The sequence below is a fragment of the Pimephales promelas genome, chromosome 12, assembly GCF_988280905.1.
Source record: "Pimephales promelas chromosome 12, fPimPro1.hap1.1, whole genome shotgun sequence".
Classification (NCBI taxonomy): Eukaryota; Metazoa; Chordata; class Actinopteri; order Cypriniformes; family Leuciscidae; genus Pimephales; species Pimephales promelas.
In genome coordinates, this window is record NC_142780.1 from 18,191,837 (window position 1) to 18,213,692 (window position 21,856).

Genomic DNA, 21,856 nt, shown 5'->3' on the forward strand with positions numbered 1-21,856 from the left:
GCTACCGCAGCGCGAATTGATCACAGAATGCCGATTAAAGTCGTATGAAATACAATTATAATACAATTCTAAGTTATGAGTAGCTACTGTATACTGTAAACTACAGTTTTTATTTTTAAAACGGTGTGAAAAGTAAAAATTATTCTAAAATATTCATCTTTGACTTGTCAAAGCACCTTTCCTCATAGTAACTGAAACTTTCAGTCATTCCTTGTCAGCTGACTGAAAAATGCTTACTATCATATGAATATTTGTATGGTCAAAGGGAAATTCTACATTATAACAGGAAAATGTACCTTTTGTAAAAAAAAAAAACGGAGTCTGCACATGCGCATAACCGGTAAGTAGCAAATCTCGATGGGTAGCATGAATTGTCAGAACACCGGACCAATGCGGTGGATTTCCGCAGTTGACACAGAAACCCGTTTCCTCGTTTCATTTGCTCCGGGTGAATATAGTTGGTGTTACAAGGCATGAATTTCAGCATGGGATTGTGCGTATTGGTCATAATTGTACTCATTCCCGCAGATTTTGTGCTCACACCCAAAGTGCGTGCAGAGTATTCATGTAAACACAATCAAATGTCTTAAATTAACATATGAAGAGTTCAGATGCAAAAGCCTCTAAATGCCATTTGAAATTTTCTTCTTTAATGATGATTTTTATCAAACTTGTATATTTAAGTTCAGTAATTTCACTTAAATAACAATTAATAGGTAATTATCATTGCCATTTAAGTGAAATCACTTAACTTAAATATACAAGCTTGATAAAAATGATCATTCTAGAAGAAAATTTCAAATGGCACTTAGAGGCTTTTGCATCTGAACTCTTCATATATATTTACATAGATATAAATTTCCCCCCTGGGGATTAATAAAGTAAATAAGGTAAATCAATCAACATAACAGTATAATTTCAATCTTCATGTTTAACAATCCTTCAGAAATTTTTCTAATATGCTGATTTTGTGCATTTTGTCTTATTACTGGTATTATCAATGTTGAAATCAATTATTTTGCTTAAAATCTTTGTGGAGACCATGATGCAATTCTTCTTCAGTTTTCTTTGAATAGAAAGGCCTTTATTTGAAAATATTTTGTTGCATTATAAATGTCTTTACTTTCACTTTTGATTAATTGAATATGTTCTTGCTGAAGTAGAGTATATTCATTTGTCTTAAAAAATGAATTATAATATAAAACTTAATAAAATCTATAAATGATTAAAGTTTAACTTTTCATGTTTCTCTCTTTATCACTCAGGGATGTTCAGGCTCTCGGAGTGAATCTTCTCGGTCATCAGCGGAAGATCGTAAACGCAGCGAAGCAGCTCAGGACACACCTCACTCAGGGACATGTGGAGGTCTAATGCTTCCTACATAGCAGTGAATGCTGGGAGATCTATCCCACAAGAACACTGGAATAGAGACAAGGATGACAAAAAGAAAGAGCCTTGAGTGAAAAAGAAGAGTTTTATGAATTATTCGCCCATCTATTCCACCCCTTTGCTGAACTGTTGTCTTTCACATTCTTCTTTTGCTTACTCCTTCAGTGTTACACTACCTCTCACTTTCTTACTTATCAGTTCAATACTTGATGCCATTCAGTATGAACTTGCGCCTTAAGAACACAAAAAGAAAGCTCCTTCACAATCAGTTGCAAGGACAATCAGAGACTTTAAATAGAAAGTAATTGACTGTTATGTCTTTGTTGGCACTTGTGGTCAAGGGCACTAAAAGTTTTATTTTTAACTACTGTATACAACCTAACAATACTCATATTGGTTGATAAACTGAAAACCACATAATAACCACCACAAGGCCCTCGGTACACTGTTTAAAATCACGTTTCTTATCAGTATTTTGCATTGTTTTCCAGGAAAAATATATCTAAAAAAATCTATGTTGACAGCTTGTCAATTATTTCCCCCCTTTTTTTTAAAAAAACAAATGCGTAAATATTTATTCCAGAAAATACACACTACCATTCAAAGGTTTGGATTCTGTAAGATATTTTAATGTTTTTGAAACATTATCCTCACAAGGACTGCAGTTATCAAAAAATGCATTACACAAATTAATATTGTGAAATGTTATTCATATAAAATAACTATTTTCTATTTTAATACATTGTAAAATGTATTTTATTCCTGTGATACACTCTTCAGTGTCACATGATCCTTTAGAAATCATTCTAATATGCTGATTTGCTCAAGAAACATTTATTATTATTATCAGTGTTGAAAACAGTTGAGCTACTTAATATTTTTAAGGAAACTGCAACACATTTTTCAGGATCCTTTGATGAATCAAAAGTTCAAAAGAGCTTTTGAAACATTCTAAATCTTTTTACTGTTGCTGGTTTGATCTATTAAAGGTGTCTTTGTTGATATTATAATATTCGTATTAATTTATTTAGCTATTAAAAAACTATTTGGCAATGGTGTAAGAAAAATAATTAATATTTTCTCAACAATGCTAAAAAAAATGCAATTTATAAATGTTATTTTTACTGGAAAACAAAAATATTATACAAAAAAAAGACATTTAGAAAGAATAATTGCACTGTATGCTAAATGTATGGCTGTATATACAGTATTTACAGCAAGTTATTCAGAGACAAACAGTTAAGTTTTTGTATTTTGCGATTATATCAAACATACACAAGGCCACAGTAGTTCACTGCTTACCTATGACTAAGACCTGTGACGTTCCATCCTCTCACCTGTGATAATCATTTCACAAATAAAAGCACATCTGTGCTACTGTGAGCCCATTTCCCTTCACCCATCCTAGTCCTGTCCACTAGCAGGTGTGTTTTCAACACCCCGCAAATGATGTAGCATTAAGAGACACTGTAATATATGAGCATTGTAAAGTAAATGTTGCAGTAAATGTGATCTACAATTGCTGGCTGAAGTGAAAGCGAGAAGAGAGGTGTTTTGTGTCTTTCTGTGTCTGTGTGTGAGAGAGAGAGAGTGACATTTACATTATGGATGGAACCGTTTAGTGCTGCTGCTGAAGTAAATACAATTGTGTTCGTATGTGTGAATGGATTCATCTGTATAGAAATATGTAAAAAGGGAGTGTGGTCATGTATATTTGAATCTGTTTGATTGTACAGTTGTTCACCACTGTTCCACTACTGTCCAATTTTGTAAAATATATATGATTTTGTTTAAAGATGACTACTGAATTTGTTAAAGTCTGTTCTCATTACGCTGCTGAAATGTCCCTCTTGTTTCCCATAAACAGCACAGAGTCCGTCAGCAAAATGACAGCTATCAGACACCAATCAGTGTGTGTCAGCTTTACCTGGAGGTGGATGAGATACTAAGAATGAGATCAGAGTATGATCTGATAGGGGTATGGACACAAAATTCACACACACACACACACACACACACACACACACAAACAAAGGCGCACTTCTTTGTGGGGACTCTCCATAGGCGTAATGGTTTTTATACTGTACAAACTGTATATTCTATCCCCTTACCCTGCCCCTATCCCTAAACCTACCCCTCACAGGAAACATACACAACAAAAAAACATTACTTAGTATGATTTATACGCTGTTTTCCTCATGGGGACCGCTGGCTGGACCCCACAATGTAGGTGATTTCACTTTTTACTATACTTGTGGGGACACACAATGTAATATAAACAGAAACACACACACACATGCATAAGAAATTAAAACTTATTCAGCAAGGATGCACTAAACTATTCTGCCTCTGAATATAAAGTAAAAAAGCTAACTGCGACTCTTTAATTTCATAATTCAGACTTTTCATTTTTCGCTATTTTCACTTTATTTCTCAGAATTGAGTCTCAGTTACCTTTTGTATTTTTTTTATTCCTTGGCAGAAATATGCTTCCATATAAAATTAAAATTGACAGTAAAGAATTTAACATTATTACAAAAAAAAATTCTAATAAATATGACTCCTTGAAACTTTCTATTCATCAAAGAATTCCGGGAAAAAGCATTACATTTCCAGCAAACAAACAAGCAGCAAACAACTACACAAACAACTGAAAACTTAGAGGAAAAAAGTCCTTCTTTTTTATATGTCCTTATTATAGTACACATATTTATTATGCATCAACCATCTCTGTTATGAAAAAAAATATGCACGCACTTGTTTTTTGTTGCTAAACTAGTCCTACACTGTAAATTATTGCTGATTATTTGATATATCGCACATACTGTATATATATTTGTGAAAAGGATCCTGTAATGATTCATGCTCGCTTTGACCGTATTGAACTTAACTGAAACTGTTCATTAAATCAATGCAACAAAATAAGTTGTTTGCAAACATTTGTGGTAGGCAGGATGAAATGACAATAATTTGCACACAGAAATCTTACAACATCTTAACATAAAAAACAACAGTTGTAACTCCCAAAAGCAGTCAAAGTAAAACACATGCCTTGGTTATCAGGCTGTTCTGAACCTCCAAAATAACATCCAGCAAATATGTGCTTTTTAATGCAAAACAACACATGACTAAGATAACTGGAAGAAGAAAAAAATAACATCCATTACTTCACAACATGCGGTCTAACTAACATTCTATAGATAGTATCCCATAATGCGTTTTTGAGCCCTTTACACAAGCCATTTGAAACACTATTGACCAACCATTATGACTCATGTATCTGACCATTAAACATTTGTCTTTTACTCTATCAAAACTCAGCTGAAACTTATTTACATTAATGAGTAGCATTTAGCCAAATGTAAAACCTTTTGCAAATGTATACATTCTAAGTTGATTTACAAAATATATCAGGTTTCATTTTCCCCACTGACACTGTTCTCGTGGTTAACCAAAACACTCATTTCTTCTTTGTGATGTAAACATACAATTAGGCCTTGTTTTTTTCACGTCTCTAGTGTTTGACCACTATGTATTATGCCTTAAATGACCCTTTATTACACATCCACTCTCTGATGTTGTTTTTTGCCTATAATGTCCTCTTGATCCCAAATTTTATCTGCATGCTAAAAAAGTTTTAAAAAATGTTTGTAAAAGAAAAGTGTGCTTTATGGACACAATTGTAACCAGTAGTAAACTACGTTATCAAACATTGGAAATTGGTAAGAAATAAACAGGTCACGTGGTTATGGCTAAAACTGTTCACCTGAACTCAAGACCATTTATTAAAATAAATAATAAAAAAAGACAATTTTATGTGGACAACTTTTTGCAAAATGCTTCAAGAAATCTTTTTAGATTAACTCGAACGTAATTTTTGGTCATGTTACCAGTGAAATAAAACGATACAGAAAAATGCCTACAGAAAAACTGAACTAGGCTTACTCGATGTTTAAAGGTACTGTCGATACGTTAAACTGGACGTGTTTCGCTCGTTCTGACAGCTTGACGGACTTTTTTTGGGGTATTTTACCACATGAAAACGTCTGCTTTGGAACGAAAGCCTATGTGCAAAACATTAGGCGACCTTTAGAGCCCCAAAACTTAAAGTGGTCTGTCCTGTTACGTTGGAAGATGTGAGAACAATTACGAAAACCGGTTTATGCCTTGACCCTGTGGGGTGGTATGAGTCTGACCAGTCCTTCGCCACATTATTGAGAGAAGAAGTCTTGTAGCCAAGTCTGTCTCTGGCCAACAACAAGACTCTTTGGTTTTATGTGGATTTCGGCCTGAATGATCCAGTGTTCAGTGGAGGAGAAGAACAAACGCTCATCGATCGTACAGTGATCGGACGTGAGGCCCTCCACCTCAAAACGCAATACTGCGTTTTCATTAAGGTGAATGTGTTCCGGCCACTGAAGGTTGTTTTGAATCATCTGGAACATCCTGGTATACATCAGCTAGTTTGGAACAGGTTTGCTGTACATTTAACCGACTCAGTGTTTTTAAAAGTGTTGACTGATATGGTTTTGTTTCAGGTAGCTTACTCAGTTAAAGATGATGGGTGAGGACCGGAAAATATGGACCACGGACCAATCTCGAAACTCCATAGAGGTATATAGTGAAAGTTAAAAAAAATCCAATCAGTAGACTTAATAAATAAATAAATCCCTAGAAAGTAATCTTGAATATTAAAGGATTTGTTTAAAGCTAGTATTTATAAAAATTCTGTCATCATTTAGGCTACTCACCCTCAAGTTATTCCAAACCTGTATGACTCGTTTTTCTGCTGAAAACAAAAGAAGATATTTTGAATCTTATTTTGTAATCAAACCGTTGATTGAACCTATTGTCTATCGCTCTATGGGGAAAAAAAATACAACCCCAATATGGTCAATGGGGTCCATCAACTGGTTAGCCTACCAACATTCTTCAAAATATCTCAATTTATGTTCAGCTGAAGAAATATTTACTAAAAGCACAAGTAACATAACTGTCCCTGACTGTCCTGATCTATTGGGTCACTCACTGGGCTCCTAAACCTCAGAGTCCTCTTCTATTGTCCACCTGTGTGAGTGACGTCCTCCTCCCTCCTTTCTTGGCTCAGCTAAAGTATAAATACTGATGTCAGACTGTTAATCTTTCTATTGTGCACTGACATTCAAATAAACATGCTATACAGCAATTACTGAAAATAACATTGGAATAACGTATTTAGGATTTTTGTAAGGTAGGTGAATATTGCTTTGAATGAAGGCATCTTGTAGCAAGTGCATAACTGATTGTAATGTTATGAAAGTGGATAGTCTGGTAAGTGTTGTAACTTTTGTTTGAATTGTAAAGTAATGTTAATGTAAAATTTTTTAAATATTATTATTAGTTGTAGTAGTAGTAGTAATTATTATACGCATACTCATGCGCACACACACATGGTTACAGCGATAAAAGTAATTTAAGTGTTAGATTACATTGTACAAAAACACTTAATCAAAGTTCGCATAATAATATTTTTTAAAAGAATCGTTGCATTTAAAGGATCTTTTCAATTATGAAGATAACGTATACTGATTAGAAGTAATGTTGATGAGGAGAGAAACCGACTCACCTGCATGTTCATTTAAATGCAGAAATTCCAGAAATTCGAATGCATTTTTGAAAATCACCTTTTTTCTGTGTTTTACATTTTTGGTAATGTGGATTTTTTTCCCCTGTCAGTCATTTTGGTCTGAGACTCCTCCAGAAACCATGGCACCAGCCATCTCCAGAACTGCTGCAGGAGAGATAAATCACTGGTGGAGCCAGCTGAAGTTCCGCCTTCAGCATAGAAAAGGATGGAATGAAATGTTGGATGAGACCTTCCTCATGCAGAACAAAAAGTGAATAACTAACTATTATCAATATAATAAATTAGGCACTACATTTGCATTTCAAGAAGGAAGGCAGATTTAGGATTTTGATTTTGATTCTGTATATATATATGAAGAGTTCAGATGCAAAAGCCTCTAAATGCCATTTGAAATTTTCTTCTTTAATGATGATTTTTATCAAACTTGTATATTTAAGTTCAGTAATTTCACTTAAATAACAATTAATAGGTAATTTTCATTGTCATTTAAGTGAAATTACTGAACTTAAATATACAAGTTTGATAAAAAATCATCATTAAAGAAGAAAATTTCAAATGGCATTTAGAGGCTTTTGCATCTGAACTCTTCATATATATATATAATGTCTGTAATAATTTAACTGTGTAAATCAGAAGGAGATTTGTTTAATCTTTTAAAATTATTAAAAATTCATTATTTACTAAATGTTTTAAGGAAGTCTGGATTAATTACAGAAATTAAGTAAATGAATGAAGGAAAATAATTTTAAAATAATCTCAACACAGTTCTGTTGCCTTGCAAGCAATAATAAAGGGAAGAGATATCCTGATTTCAGCTCCCACCTACGGTTGTAGTCATTTCTCTTTCTGTTCTGCAGAGTAAATGACATCCCCCTGTTTTCCGCCACTAAGGAGAATAATGCAGCCTGCATAAAGAAACTGCTTGACTGTTCATCTACGAATATCTTTGAGAGAGGTAAACCACAGTTTTTGCCATTCCTTTACATTATATAACTGGCGCATTGAATGACAAATACATCTGACACCGTTCCAGGTGAGCTTGGCGAGACGGCTCTGCATGTTGCTGTGATGAATGATAATTTTCAAGCGGCTGTGGCATTAATGGATGGAGCACCTGAGCTCATCAACGAGCCTATGACCTCTGAACTCTACCAAGGTCGTTGTTTTAAAAAAATCGAAATGTTCCTCAAACATTAAAAAACACAATTTTATAACTATTTGTTCTAGAAGATTTCATGGATGTATGCTGTGATTGACAGGTTTAACACCCCTTCACATTGCTGCAGTTAACCAGAATGTTAACATTGTCCAGGAGTTAATAGCAAGGGGGGGTGATGTGGCAACACCCAGGGTCACAGGCATGTATTTCCGCAAAAGAAGAGGAGGACTTCTCTACTTTGGTGAGATGGATGTTTCTGTTCTATTAATCGTTTTTATTAAATCCGTCATCCAAAAATGAAAACTCTCTCATCATTTACTCAGCCTCGTGCCATCTCTGATGACTTTCTTTCTTCAGATAAACACTAATGACATTTTCTTTTAATTCCCACTCCTTTTTGTGACGTTAATCCCAGTAGATGAATGTTGAAGTGATAGATGTGAAGTTGTGTGTAAGAAAAATATTATAAATCATTGTTTCCAGGCTACTGTCATACGATACTTTGTGATGTAAGCGAGAAGTGGCATCCTCTATTCTTAACACACAGAATCATAAACACGGGGCATGATGGTAAACTGTCCGTTGTGCCAATGGATGGTATGCACATGAGGTTTGCCTTGATGTTGAGAATGGCGTGGGAGCTGTACCTTAGTCATGGGAAAGATGTAAATTTCGGGACACATCATCAGTAATGTACCTTTGAATCAGTGGGTGTTTCGGCCTTTCAGCACAAGACACCCTCATCAAAGGTGGCCAGCTACAGGGTGATCAAAAACCTGAGCATGTGTCCCACGCCCAATCATAAAAATTGCCTGGTTGATTACATGGCGCTACCCATGGGACTATGCAAGGCAGGATGCGTCCTGTTCCTTGAGTAAAGCCCAAGGCTGACCGCATACCTTGTTCAGCTTCCTAATGTAGGGTTATGACCTGGTTTCTCAAGTAGGTTATAGGATGGGGGGGACTAGTGAGTGGGTTATGTTGATGCTCTTTGTGCCCAACTAGGGTCCTTCCTCTTAATCCATATCCACTGGCTGCTTCTTTCGGCCGCTTCAGAGACTGGATGCAGTCTGATGGTAGAAGAGGCCACAAAACCTTTGCCTCCCACTTCAACCGGATAGACTTTCGCTTTCCATCCTCGTTGTGGAGCGTCTGCTGCCAGTTCTATATAGCGCAGTTTCTTGCGTTCATAGGCCTGTTGAATTCTCCCAGGGGACTGTGAGCTCAATGATGTTAACAGACTTCAATGAAGAGGACCAGAGAACCAAGTCTGGCCTATGGGTTGTGACTGCAATCTCAGGTGGAAAGATTAGTTGCTTGCCAATAAGTTAACGACTAGCATCTTCCAGTCCCGAGCCATGGCTAGCTGTCCAGCTTCTGGTTTGGCTCCAAGTTACGCCAGGCTACTGTCGTACGAGACTTCATGATTTAAGTGGGATGCAAAGCTCACGCAAGAAGTGGCATCCTCTGTTCTTCCGCGCCATTTAACACACTAATATTTATGGCTAGCTGAACTTGTGAGGGTGCCTAGGACAGTTCGCCGAAAGTGTTGGTTTATAGTTAAAAGATTTGAAAATAGTACTTTTCTGACACACACCTATCGTTTCACTTAACTGTGAAATTTGATTTCTATTTTTGATTTGAATCGATTATATAGACCATTTTGCAAGATGTAAACAACACTGGTCCAGAAGCACTTCCTGTTTCAGTTTTTTAACACTACACAAAAGCTGGGATAAAATACAACCAACAGAACATCTAAAACTGAATCGAAAAGTTAAACAACATCCATCTTTAAGATGTTTTCTTTACATGTGAAATAAAGAAAGCAGTTACAAACTGAAACAGGAAGTGTTTCTGGACCAGTGTTGTTTACATCTAGCAAAATGGTCTATAAATCAAATCAAGATCACTTCAGAGGATATTGATTCATCCACTGGGATTGTTTTGTGTGTTTTTTTAAGCATCAACCTATCAGCCCCCATTCACTTGCATTATATGGACTCATAGAAATCTTTGTTTGCATTTATCTAAAGAAAGAAATTAATATACATTGAGAATGGCATGAGGATAAGTAAATGAGTACAGTTTTATTTTTGGATGAACTATCCTTTTAATTATAAATATTTTAAAGGGGTCATGAACTGGCTTTTAAAAAAAATATATTGTTGTCTGAGGTCAACTTATGATGTTCGCTTGGTTTTTACGTTCAAATACATCAAAATGAATAAGTAATAGGCTATTTTCTACCCTAGTTTTGAGCCTAGCTCAAAAACACTCGGTTTTTATGGGCGTCTCGCACTGAAGACTTAGAAGTAAACGCCCACTGCTGTGAGTGGAGAACAGTTTTGCATATTATAATGAGTTTCAACTCACTCGCTTATGCAGCGACTGTCTTCTTCCACAACCAGGCACTGTATAATATAATATTTAGCTATATTACAGCTAATATTTAGCTGTAATGCGCGAATCAGTTGGCGGGGCTAAACCGGCCGTGTTTCCAATAAAAGCTTTTGTTGGACTTACAAGGACGTTTTCAGTTCTGACACTTACAGGATATTCTTATAATTTGATGACCTCTTAGATTTCAAAAGTTCAAGGAAAATTTGATTTCTCAGTTCATCACCCCTTTAAGTTGAAATGTGGATAAGCATCAAGAGAGATGACTTTTACTATTTCCCATGACTGTTACATACAAACATTTTGTAAATATAGGTGAACACATCCTGGCATTTGCAAGCTGTGTGGGTAATGAAGAAATTATGTCCATGTTGATAAAAGCTGGGGCTAATATTCGGGCCCAGGATTCCCTTGGTAAGAGAAATAATTAAATATGTTACTCCCATTTGGACATGTATATCTGCTTGTGTGTTTGTAACTTTCTTTCTCTCATGAACAGGTAATACCATCCTGCATCTGTTGGTTTTGCAGCCCAATAAAACAACGGCATGTCAGATTTTCGACATTCTGATGTCACGAGATGCAGATCTGGACCCCCCAATCCCACTAGACATGATCCCCAACTACAGAGGCCTCACACCATTCAAACTCGCTGCCAAAGAGGGCAACTTTGTGGTGAGAAAGAGATCTTTTCATGCATCTTTTCTGTCACAGGATTGCAAAGTAACATTTAGAGCATAGGCTGATGTTTTTGTGATGCTGCACAGGCTTTCCAGCACTTGGTTAACCGCAGACGCATTATTCAGTGGAGTTTGGGACCACTGAGCTCCAACCTTTATGACCTTACTGAGATTGACTCCAGGGTGGATGACCTCTCAGTGCTTGAGGTTATTGTCAGCAGTCCGAAAAGAGAGGTGTGTAAATGTGTGCAGGACACACTACAGCATATCAAACAGGCCTTGACAAAGAAGAACAGGAAAAACTCAACTTAAACATTAATAATAATAAATAACAGACTGAGCCAAAGTGCTTTAGCTGGGGTGTTGTTAGTTCATCTCTTAATTAAGTGCTTTGTGCATCGTGTCTGTCTCAGGCCAGAAGGATTCTTGAGTTGACTCCAGTGCGACAGCTCGTAAGGCTGAAGTGGAATCTGTATGGGAAACATTACTTCAGGTGCCACACTATCACATACTGTAAAAAAACAGCATTTAGAAAGTTTATCTTTTTATTTGATTAATAAACTACAAATAATTACAGCTGTTTCAGGGTACGTTTACACAACAATGCTGTTCTAAAAACAGAAAGGTTTCCGACTAAAAAAAGCTGTATTGTGCTGTCAGGCCAGTAGTTGGCGATGTTACTTTATAAAGAAACACCATACACCTATTACTAAGTTTTTGTAGTTTACACAGAGAAGATAACGTTATTATGTAATAATTAATTACGTTTTGTGACGCAATTATTACATTAAATTATGCATTTGTTTATGCATAATTGTACATTTGTTTTTATCCAGATCTACTTGCATTGTAGTCAACATACAAATTTTGATCAGTTCATGCATTCCCTGGGAATTGATGCGTGATTATAAATTATAGTATATTATATTATATCAAATGTAATGTCATGAAAATATAATTATGATTTAATTATGTCCAAAATGTAGTGTAATGTGACTTGTGGAGGTTTAAAGGAATAATATTTCCATATATTCAGCATGAATTTATCGAAAAACGTTTCACTTTCATTGCAGTAGTGTGCTATGAAGCCTTACACAATATATTAAATTATGTTTAGAATTTCAGTCAAACTAATGATGTTGCTTTATTAATCTGTTTACAGGTTATTAATGCTGGTGTACCTGCTGTATATTAGCATATTCACTTTGTGTTGTATATACCGCCCCCTGAAGGACATTCCTGAGAATTACACCAAAGCAGACAACGACAACACCATAAAAATACAAAAAAGCTTCACGGTGTGAAACATTATTATTTTGATATTTCTGTACGTCAAAGCACTTTTATAAATGTTTGCAAGTACCTAATTTCTATGTTTGTGTGTGTGTTTAGGAGAGCTATCAGTCCTATAAAGATCACCTGCGTTTAATTGGAGAAATTATCAGTCTCATAGGAGCCATCATTATTCTGCTGATAGAGGTCAGCTAAATTTCCCCACATTACTCAGTCTGACTTTAAAAACATTATGCTATGAAATGTAAAGTATTATTGGTATTATGCCAAAACACTCATACCTTATGTTGAATCATTTTCAGATTCCCAGTATTTTGAAAGTGGGGGCTAAACGCTACTTCGGCCAGTCTGCACTTGGAGGCCCCTTCCATGTCACTTTGTGAGTTTATCTTGTTGTAAAGTCTATTATCAAAGGCATTTTCACATGGGGTCCAAGAACCCAAAATATATCACAATATACTATACATACATACATACATTTGTTTTGTTTTTTATTTAATTTAAATTACTCTAGTCTTCAGCGCCACATGATCCTTCAGGAATCATTCTAATATGCTGATTTGGTGCTCAAGTAACATTTCTTATTATTATCAATGATAATAATCATATTGGGGATAATCATATTGGAGGGTTTGGCATCAAAATATTTGAAAACCCCTGCATTTTTGTTGAATGAAATCAGTTTGACTCGCATCGCATCCATTCACTTACACTGAATTTCCTTGTATTTCTGCGGCAGGGGAAGCTACGCGTGTCTGGTTGTGATTTTGTGCGTGATGCGCACCACTGGAATGGCAGGAGAGCTTGTGCCGATGGCTTGGGCTCTGGTTCTCGGCTGGTCCAATGTCATGTACTTCGCCCGAGGTTTTGAGATGCTGGGACCCTATGTGATTGTGATTCAGAAGGTGGAGCATTTTGCTGAGGCAGCCTCTCACTGTGGTTGGTTTGTTGAACCAGCATAGCTTAATAATGTATTTGTGTGGATGTTGTTTTGCAGACAATATTTGGAGATTTGACAAAGTTCATGTGGTTGTCTCTCATCTTCCTCATTGGATCCTCAACCGGTTAGTTCAAATACAGTCGCATCACCATATATTAATGCGCAGTGCTGGCTAAATTGCTTACAAATTGTAGTCCGTTGCTGATTTCAAATTACATGGCCATACAATACAATCTGACTACTTTTAGATTACTTTTGAATAGGGTAAACTTGTACCAATTTGATATAAAAATACAAAGAGAAAGAAAATATGGCAACAACATTAAACATTACATTACATTAGGGGTTTCTGAAGGAACTACAAGTTGATAAACCTATTAATTAACTTTAAAAATGTAAAATTTTAAAACTTGCCGAAGGTATACAGCTGTAAGCTTTTTTTAGAATTAAGATTTTTATAAAAATTAGGGCTGTCAAACGATTAATCGCGATTAATCGCATCCAAAATAATGCATGTATATTTAAGAAAAAAATATTATTTATGTATAAAATATTGATATTTATATATAATATAAATTATATATAAATCTATATACAGTATATACATGAAAATATTTCATATCTAACCCTAACAATAGCATGTGTGTGTATATATATATATATATATATATTTAATAATTATACACACTGCACCCACATATATTATGTAAACACAAACTTTTATTTTGGATGCGATTAATCGTTTGACAGCCCTAATAAAAATAAATTATGAACAATTTACTTCATTTTGTGAATCATAAAAAAAAGATGATTTAATCTGATAATTGTTTTTTTTTTTTTTTTTTTTAAACATAATAGACCTTAGTCAGGGTAGCGTCATATTTAATTTTTGACAGGAATGGATATGTGGTTGTGAAGGAGAGAAGTACGTTGTGTGATCTAGGTCCTTTATCCCTCACAGCCTCGTTTTCTTCCACATTGAATGTGGCGTCTATCCCGATCAAAGTCTAATCTAATTATAAGTATCTCATTTTTGGAACCTGATTACGTAATATACAATTGACAAATGATCAGTTACTACCCAGCACTGTTGTGAGTTTGTAGTGTGAATAATGACTTCCTTGTCTCCTTCCTCAGGCTTGTGGGTCTTCTACATGACTCAAGAATCTTTAGCTTTACCGCCATACCGCTCGTTCCCCATCACCGTCTTCACTCAGTTTGAGCTGAGCATCGGCCTGATAGACTTGCCAGTGGACCACACTCTCTACACACATCCAGTTGTGCACTCTGTTCACATCTGCTTCAGCGTGGTCTCTTACATCCTCCTGTTTAACCTCCTGATCGCCATGATGAGCGACACACAGTGGAGGGTCACCCAGGAACGTGACGAACTCTGGAGGACACAGGTTGGTAGTGACGTTCAGCCCCACATTTACCAGTATTGTTCTGGATGCATGTTGGGTGAAAATGGGTTTCTCTGTTCACAGGTGGTGGCCACTACTCTGATGCTGGAACGGAGGCTATCACTGCGCTTGTGGCCAAGACTGGGTGTCTGTGGCCTGGCGTTTGGCCTTGGAGAATCCTGGTACCTCCGGTAAGGACACCCGGAATCCCAAATTCAATACAAACAATCACGAAACACTCTAATTTTTTTGTCTTATTCTTTAATAATATTTCATGATTCCAGAGTGGAGGATCGCAATGATCTATTGGTGCAAAAGATGAGACGCTATGTTAACGCATTCTCTAAGGATGGAGAATCAGCCAAGGAGAAGGAGGAAACAGGCAAGAGTGACACTGGAAATGATCCTGTACAAAGCCATTTTACTGAGAGCAACATGACTAGAACCAAAAGGAGGCCAAAGCACTGCTGGCAGCTCATTCGCCAAAGTATAGAATGTGAAAATGAAGAAAATGTGGATTGCCCGGATTTCAAGTATATCTAAAAATGGCCCAAGATCAAGTAGTAATGTTTAGGTGAAATGACATTCCTAATATTTAAATGGTTCCCATTTCATTGTACTGTATTATTTTACTGTTTAATAATATGCAAACATATAGGTGTGCTGTGCACCATCAATATTGTTACATATAAAGGTGGAAGTTTAATTAAGAAATACAAAAAGAGACATTTCAAAAAGAAGGCATGTGCAATTCAGTACATTATCATGTGAATATTAGCCATATTTAGTGCAAATAAACAAGCTTTGTGTGAATGATTCGTACAGTTAGAAATGAGTCCAGTTGTAATACAAATAAAACTGTTCTAAAAAGTTTCTACAGTATATCTACATGCCCCTATTTCTGATGATTAGATTAAGTGTTGAGTTATGATATCCAGATGTATAGTTGGTTTTGATTGGAGTAGTTGATCTTCTGACATCTAGATCTTCTGACAGATGTACTGTAAATGTAACTTGCAGTTAAATGGGCGCCAGCTACGTTCAGCTGGTTCATTTGCAGCCAGAATGGCACAGTCTCCTGGAGAGGAATCATCTCCCCAATATCTGTGTGCATACAGAAGAAGCACAGTCAGTCATTAGCTACTAAATCACATTTAAATAAATATATTCATTTTACAATACTTGTGTTTTTGTAACCAAATGATGAATTATTTATGGAGGCTTGAAGGACAAGGTGTAAAAAGTGCTTGAGTTCATTTTCTATTTTTAGGAAATAATATTTATTTCTATATATATATTTCTGCTGCAACAAAAAAAAAAATTGGGAATACATATTACATTTTTTACAATACATTACATTTTTAAAATTCATATTATTATTACTGTCCACTTAGAAAACTTAAATAATGTTGGAAATATACTTGAACATTTTGGTAACACTACAATAAGGTCTTATTTGTAAACATTAGTTAATCAATTAACTAACATGAAATTACAATTAACAAATATCTGTATAGCATTTATTAACCTTTGTTAATGTTAGTTAATAAAAAGGTTCGTGTTCGTTCACGGTGCATTAACTAATGTTAACAGATACAATGTGTATTACAAATGTATTAGTAAATGCTGAATCAACTAATCTAAATAGATGCTGTACCAGTATTGATCATTGTTAGTTTGTGTTAACTATGAAGGTAATTAATGTTGAAACTTGAACCTTATTGTAAAGTGTTACCTTTTTTTTTTTTTTTTTTAAATCATTGGAAATTTTTTGCCAGCAATAAAAATACATCCTTTAGGTAACCAACTCAGGTAGTCAAAAAAAAAAAAAAATCACAATTTGTTTTCAGTGACATTCTTTCCCACCTCACTGTCAATACAGTGTTGTTAATCCATGTCCATTCATTTGTCTCCACTTGACTTAGCCCAATCCAGTAGTTCAACTTCCCTTTACTGCTCAGATACATCTGCAGAGATGAGATATTGTCGAAAGGTATAAAAATACATTTAAATGAGATTTACTCCTGTTAGTTATATTTACCATATTTACAGAATTACTGACCTGCACACGTTCATTAGTAATGACGGCAAGATCTCCTCCCTTCCTCTGGCATTCCTCCCTGCTCTGCTGCCAGGTCAGACGGGTTGGAGACAGGAAGTAACAAGTATTATCGAATCTCAACCAGCCTTTGCCACAATTACTGCACAGATGTTCTGCACGCGCACATATAAGTGGGGAAACAAGACAATTCCGGAGTTACGTAAAAATAAGTTGCATATGAAAAAAAAAAAAAAAACTTTTAGACAACCGTATGTCTGTTGTTCACAAACTCACGAGTTTCTCCAAAATGTTGGTGGTAAACCTCTTGGCATTTCTTCATGCTGCATTCCTGTTCTGGTGGAGAACTGTTCGTCTCCTCTACCATCTGACATGGCTCAGTCCCTGTCCCAGTCACTACATAGTGGAACAATGTTACAGCACACCTGACCTCTAAATAAATAACCATTTCCACCAAAAAACCATAGTTACTAGACTTATTTTTTTCATAATAATGTAACATTGAGATCTAGATACAAGAATTTAGAGCAAGTTTACAATATTTGTCATTTTGTGTAACTTTTCTTTTTTGATCACATTTTCTTTGTCCATAATAATTTGAACCCACCTATATTGTTTTAAGATCTGCACCCAGTTGTGATGCATGCAAACACACTAAAAAAACATTCAATTAAATTATTCTTAATCATTCTTGATTGTAGTACAACAGGTCTTAAATTATTCTGCAATTTATTATTAACAGGTTTATAAACAGTGTAGGCCAAGCTGTTAGTTTTGTGCAAGGAGAAAATTCAAGTTAAGTCACTAAAACAATAGCCTAATAGGTTCCTAGTTCTAGGCCTACATATTAAGATAGTTATATTTATACTTACACTTAATTAACAGTCCAAGGACCACAATCAACAGAAAGACGCAGATGACAAAAAGAACCAGTGAAATGATGCGGTAAACGCGAGCCTTCCGGTGAATATCAAGTGATGCATCTGGAAAAATATAATATAAAACATAATACACGTAGTCGTTACATGAACCGTCAAATAACAGAAATCAAGAGAATTGTAATAACATCATTCGTCACCTGAATCCGGCTGCAGCTTTTTCGGCTCAGACTTCCTGTCTGCGTACTTGCCGAAATTGCACAGTTTTACGTACATGTCTCTTCTAACGCAGCGTCTACACAGAGACACTTGACCGCAACACGGCTCTTTAAATGATCGAGCTTACGGCTTTTACAGTCTATGACACACACGCACACACACTACTGGGGGGTTCGACCGCGCGCAGATGCTTTGAAGACGTCCGCAAGCAAGCAACACAGTCTGATGACGACGCTCCGTAACACAATCTCGGCTCTGTGTCCTCGTGTGCCCTTATGAGACCTTGAAGCTCTCTCCGGACAAAATAAGATACCCGCTGTCCTTCAGAGAGCAAGATATGCAGCTGTGTCCCAGATATGGGGTTTACATTGTGAACTATGGTCATACAAAAGACTCTTATTATTACAGATAATTTATGCAGGCTTGCGGCGCCATGGTAACGGAAGTTTCTAACGAGAAACCACTTGGTTTGAGTATAATCGGATGCTGCTGTGAAGCAACTGTTTCGTATTAAATTAGGCACTACTCTATTCCAACAAATATTTTTGGCACAAGTCGCCGACATATAGCCTACTGTAGGCTAACGAATAAACGAATAACGAATAAAGTAGGCTAAAGAATATGCTGCTGTAAAAACTTGAATGGTTAACTGCAATGGGAATTAACATGACAATAGTTGTCACACACCTCAATGGCACTACACTTCCCAGCATCCCATCACCTGCATGTCTGTCATCAATCACCATGGGCACTGATGTTATAGGCTTGTTTGAGATGCGCCTCGCCTCGCCTGCAATGTAGTCGAGAGTAGGCGGCTGCAGTGAGGGGAGGAGTGAAAAAAGCGCAATCAAGCCGGACAGATCTAGGTTCTCGCAGTGAATCAGACACCTGTGAGATCAAAGGCGGATATCGCGGGATTAACGGGATTCACGCTCGTGCACGTGTTGCTAATAAACTGGATGTGATTTAAGTTCTGTTGCTTTTATATAAAAACAAATATAATGTAAATAAAACCCAAAGTACTTGTTATTTAATTACATTCCAAATAGCCTATGGTTTATCAATCTTTTTTTTCTTTAATACAGACGTGTTTTTATATAGCCTATTGTTTTAACAAAAATGAAATATAACCCATATGGCACTGTCAGAGAGTTTATTCACCCATATGTATACACATAAAACATGATATCAGTTTTAAAATCAAACATTTTAAAAGAGAACAATTCATCTGTTGTTCTTTTATTTTTATTTTTATTTATTTTACTTTTTTATAAGAATGCAACTTACAAACCTAGCCTACCTACAAGCACCACAATTCGTGAAACAAATAGGCCTATTATACAGCGACAAATGCATAAACATCAGAATAAAATTAATAATAAAATAAATAAATCAATCAAAATAAGCTTAGCTTAAATAGACAGACTTACAAACTTCATCATCTATAAAATGAGAGCTATTTTTCACTTGAACATTTTAGAGTAGGCCTAGTATATTTGAGTTACTGACTATAGCTTTCTTATTTTTAACCCGTTTAAGAGATTCACAATATAGATCAGTTTCAATTTGAAAAAAATAAATAAATAAAACATGGCCTTGATTTGGAGAATTTAGCTTAATGAATATGGAATTTACCTTCATCACTGTTGTTTAAACCAATGAGCATTAAGCTGTGTCGTCAGCAAGTTGTTTCCCATCATGCTTTTGATCAGCGCAGTCGGTGGAGAGCAACTGCGCGCGACTGCAGAATCCGACCCTTCCGCCTTGCGCTCGCGAGAGTTTTTTGACATACGTCGGCGGTCGGCATGACATCAGAGCCAGGCGAACCGTTCTCGGACACATTTCTAACCGGCATGCATCTCGCGCTGATCACCGGTGATCGATTCTGCGCAGAATTTGCTCATCTCAAACAAGCCTGTTATTCACAGCTGTCTGTCATTGTCTTGTCATCATCTGTGTATTAGTTCCTTCCTGCTTGTGTTCAGTTCAGTGTTTGTGCATTGCACGCTGTCTTGCCTGTTGGTAGTGTTCTGAGAAACTTGTTACTTTTCAATGACCTCTGTCTTCCTTGGATCTTATCGTGACAGTAGTCCAGTGACATTTTTTATATCTAAGCACTACTACTACAACTCTCAATATTCCACAAAATAAGTCCATCAAATAGTCTTTGCACAGGGGCACAGGAAATACATCTTTGAGTTGGTTCTCCCATTTGGTCCAAAAAAACTAAAATGTTTTGTGAGCAATAGTTTCTTGGGAACTCAAAATATTTTGCACTAGAATCCAAATGCAATGAAATATAGCTACATTTTCTCCCCATCTCATTATTTTCCATCATGTTTCATTATGCTCCAGGGAATTCACTGAGAAAGGGGACAACTGATTTACATTTCCTTTAAGATTGTTATGTTCTAATCTACTGTCACCTGAATGCCACTTTGATGCATGTAGCATGCAACAATAACATAATATATGATTTGGTAACCACTGCTACTTTTTATTTAAGCAGAATTTTTTTTTTACAGTGTTGACTATGTATACATCTTCTGGAAACCCTTTTAATCAAAATAATCAAAAATAATATTTGTTTTATTTAATACTTTGCTGTAACTGACCTCTGCATCTGCTTTTGTTCCTCTTTTTGGTCTTATTTCACTTGTGTTTTAGACCAAATAGACAGCTGGACTTTCCATCACACATTTTTGTAACTTTTGTAAGATATAATAAAATGAATATGCACATGAATGCCCGAAAATAATATTCATTTCAAAATACAGCATTGTTTTGAAAACTTTTAATTTAATAACTTTTATTTTACTTTTTGAAAATAATATTTTAAACATGTACACAAAACGTTAAAGAAATCAAACTCCTGGCATTTTTATCATTGAATGAGTGCTTTTATTCACTTTGTTTGCAACTAATTGGCCTAAAATTTGCAGTTATATAGGAAAATTAATAAAAAAATGTTTTACCTTTATTGACTGTATAAGAGCGGATTGAAGAGGGCAAGCCATACACATGTTCAGATGGGTTAGTGAGAGAGGAGTAAACATTCCCTTCATCTACGTTTTCCTCTGCAATGTCAGTTGGAGACAATGCAGATAAATAGAAGAACAGTTAGATATGAGAAGAAAACAAGAGAAAAGGCTTTGTGATTTGTATAACGACTGGATCAGAGAAATTTGGTATTGCCCTGCTCACATAATGCAATTTCATGAGCGCACTGTGAAGGTGGAGATGTGTTTTTAAACTTCAACTAGAGCAACAACTTGTTAACTGCTTATATGAAAACATTTTTGAATAATCATTTTACCTGTTGTCTCCTGCTTCTCCTCATCCTTGTTTTCCTTCTCCTCCTCAGCCGTTGCAATCTCCTGCAACTCCACTTCTACTTCTTTGTTGCTTGCCATGGCTTTTTTTTCTGTCTGCCAATTCCCTTGAGTTTCGTTTTCCAGACTAATTTGTCAGAGGTCCCAGTAGGTGCAAGCTCTTTAGCTACTGGTTTAATCTCCTATTGTCTCAACTATTCTGAGGACAAATGACATAGTAACAGACAAGTTTCACATTTAAATGTGCTGACCGGATGCAAATTCTCACACCAGGATAAATCTGAACATCACACATGATCAGTTTTCCCGCAAGTTCCCCATTGCACTCCGCCAAGTTGCCACGATATATCCCTCACTTCTCTCTTTTTCGTACTGTCAGAATCAATCAAACCACTAATCATGTCTCATCCTAATGGAAAAGAAATTCAAACATATCAAACACGAGCCGCTGGTGTCTTTTTAAACCTTCTAAGTTTAA

The 21,856-nt window shown here is 35.9% G+C and overlaps 3 protein-coding genes across 6 annotated transcripts in view; 2 read left to right on the plus strand and 1 right to left on the minus strand.

Moving 5' to 3' along the window:
* Window positions 1–3,184, plus strand: part of ephb6 (eph receptor B6) — a 49,860-nt gene extending 46,676 nt beyond the window's left edge. For both annotated transcript variants that reach the window (XM_089117603.1, XM_039679688.2), the window contains one exon: window positions 1,266–3,184. In XM_089117603.1, coding sequence (XP_088973729.1) covers window positions 1,266–1,371 — 106 coding nt within the window. In that variant the 3' untranslated portion in view covers window positions 1,372–3,184. The remainder of the gene's footprint in view (window positions 1–1,265) is intronic.
* Window positions 3,185–6,543: 3,359 nt separating this feature from the next.
* Window positions 6,544–15,590, plus strand: trpv6 (transient receptor potential cation channel, subfamily V, member 6). Its single transcript, XM_039679955.2, has 17 exons — window positions 6,544–6,619; window positions 7,105–7,265; window positions 7,873–7,970; window positions 8,049–8,171; window positions 8,275–8,415; window positions 10,890–10,988; window positions 11,074–11,249; window positions 11,342–11,488; window positions 11,668–11,747; window positions 12,417–12,552; window positions 12,647–12,733; window positions 12,850–12,926; window positions 13,287–13,452; window positions 13,545–13,611; window positions 14,625–14,893; window positions 14,975–15,081; window positions 15,175–15,590. The coding sequence occupies exons 2-17, from the start codon at window positions 7,135–7,137 to the stop codon at window positions 15,431–15,433; spliced, it is 2,163 nt and encodes a 720-aa protein (XP_039535889.2). The 5' UTR covers window positions 6,544–6,619; window positions 7,105–7,134; the 3' UTR covers window positions 15,434–15,590.
* On the minus strand, window positions 15,295–21,592 carry LOC120484650 (perlucin-like protein). 3 transcript variants are annotated; one of them, XM_039679957.2, is made up of 7 exons: window positions 21,363–21,592; window positions 21,022–21,123; window positions 17,822–17,932; window positions 17,226–17,345; window positions 16,953–17,104; window positions 16,757–16,857; window positions 15,295–15,994 (listed from the first exon to the last, which is right to left on the minus strand). In XM_039679957.2, exons 1-7 carry the CDS (start codon window positions 21,457–21,459, stop codon window positions 15,871–15,873), a joined length of 807 nt encoding a protein of 268 aa, XP_039535891.2. In that variant the 5' UTR covers window positions 21,460–21,592; the 3' UTR covers window positions 15,295–15,870. The 3 variants fall into 3 exon arrangements, with proteins under 3 accessions (XP_039535891.2, XP_039535892.2, XP_039535893.2); XM_039679958.2 differs by lacking the exon at window positions 21,022–21,123 and having other exon boundaries at window positions 21,363–21,590; XM_039679959.2 differs by lacking the exons at window positions 21,022–21,123; window positions 21,363–21,592 and adding an exon at window positions 18,028–18,427.
* Window positions 21,593–21,856: the final 264 nt, after the last annotated feature.

Excerpts from the sequence above, each read along its gene's own strand:
- LOC120484650 (XM_039679957.2), bottom strand. The coding sequence starts at position 21,459 with ATGGCAAGCAACAAAGAAGTAGAAGTGGAGTTGCAGGAGATTGCAACG. Across the intron at positions 17,933-21,021 it reads CTCTTATACAGTCAATAAAG|ATGCATCACTTGATATTCAC; the intron begins GTAAAACATTTT and ends ATATTTTTCCAG. Across the intron at positions 15,995-16,756 it reads AACACTGTATTGACAGTGAG|ATATTGGGGAGATGATTCCT; the intron begins GTGGGAAAGAAT and ends GTATGCACACAG.
- trpv6 (XM_039679955.2), top strand. The coding sequence starts at position 7,135 with ATGGCACCAGCCATCTCCAGAACTGCTGCAGGAGAGATAAATCACTGG. Across the intron at positions 8,172-8,274 it reads GACCTCTGAACTCTACCAAG|GTTTAACACCCCTTCACATT; the intron begins GTCGTTGTTTTA and ends TGTGATTGACAG. Across the intron at positions 12,553-12,646 it reads AAATACAAAAAAGCTTCACG|GAGAGCTATCAGTCCTATAA; the intron begins GTGTGAAACATT and ends GTGTGTGTTTAG.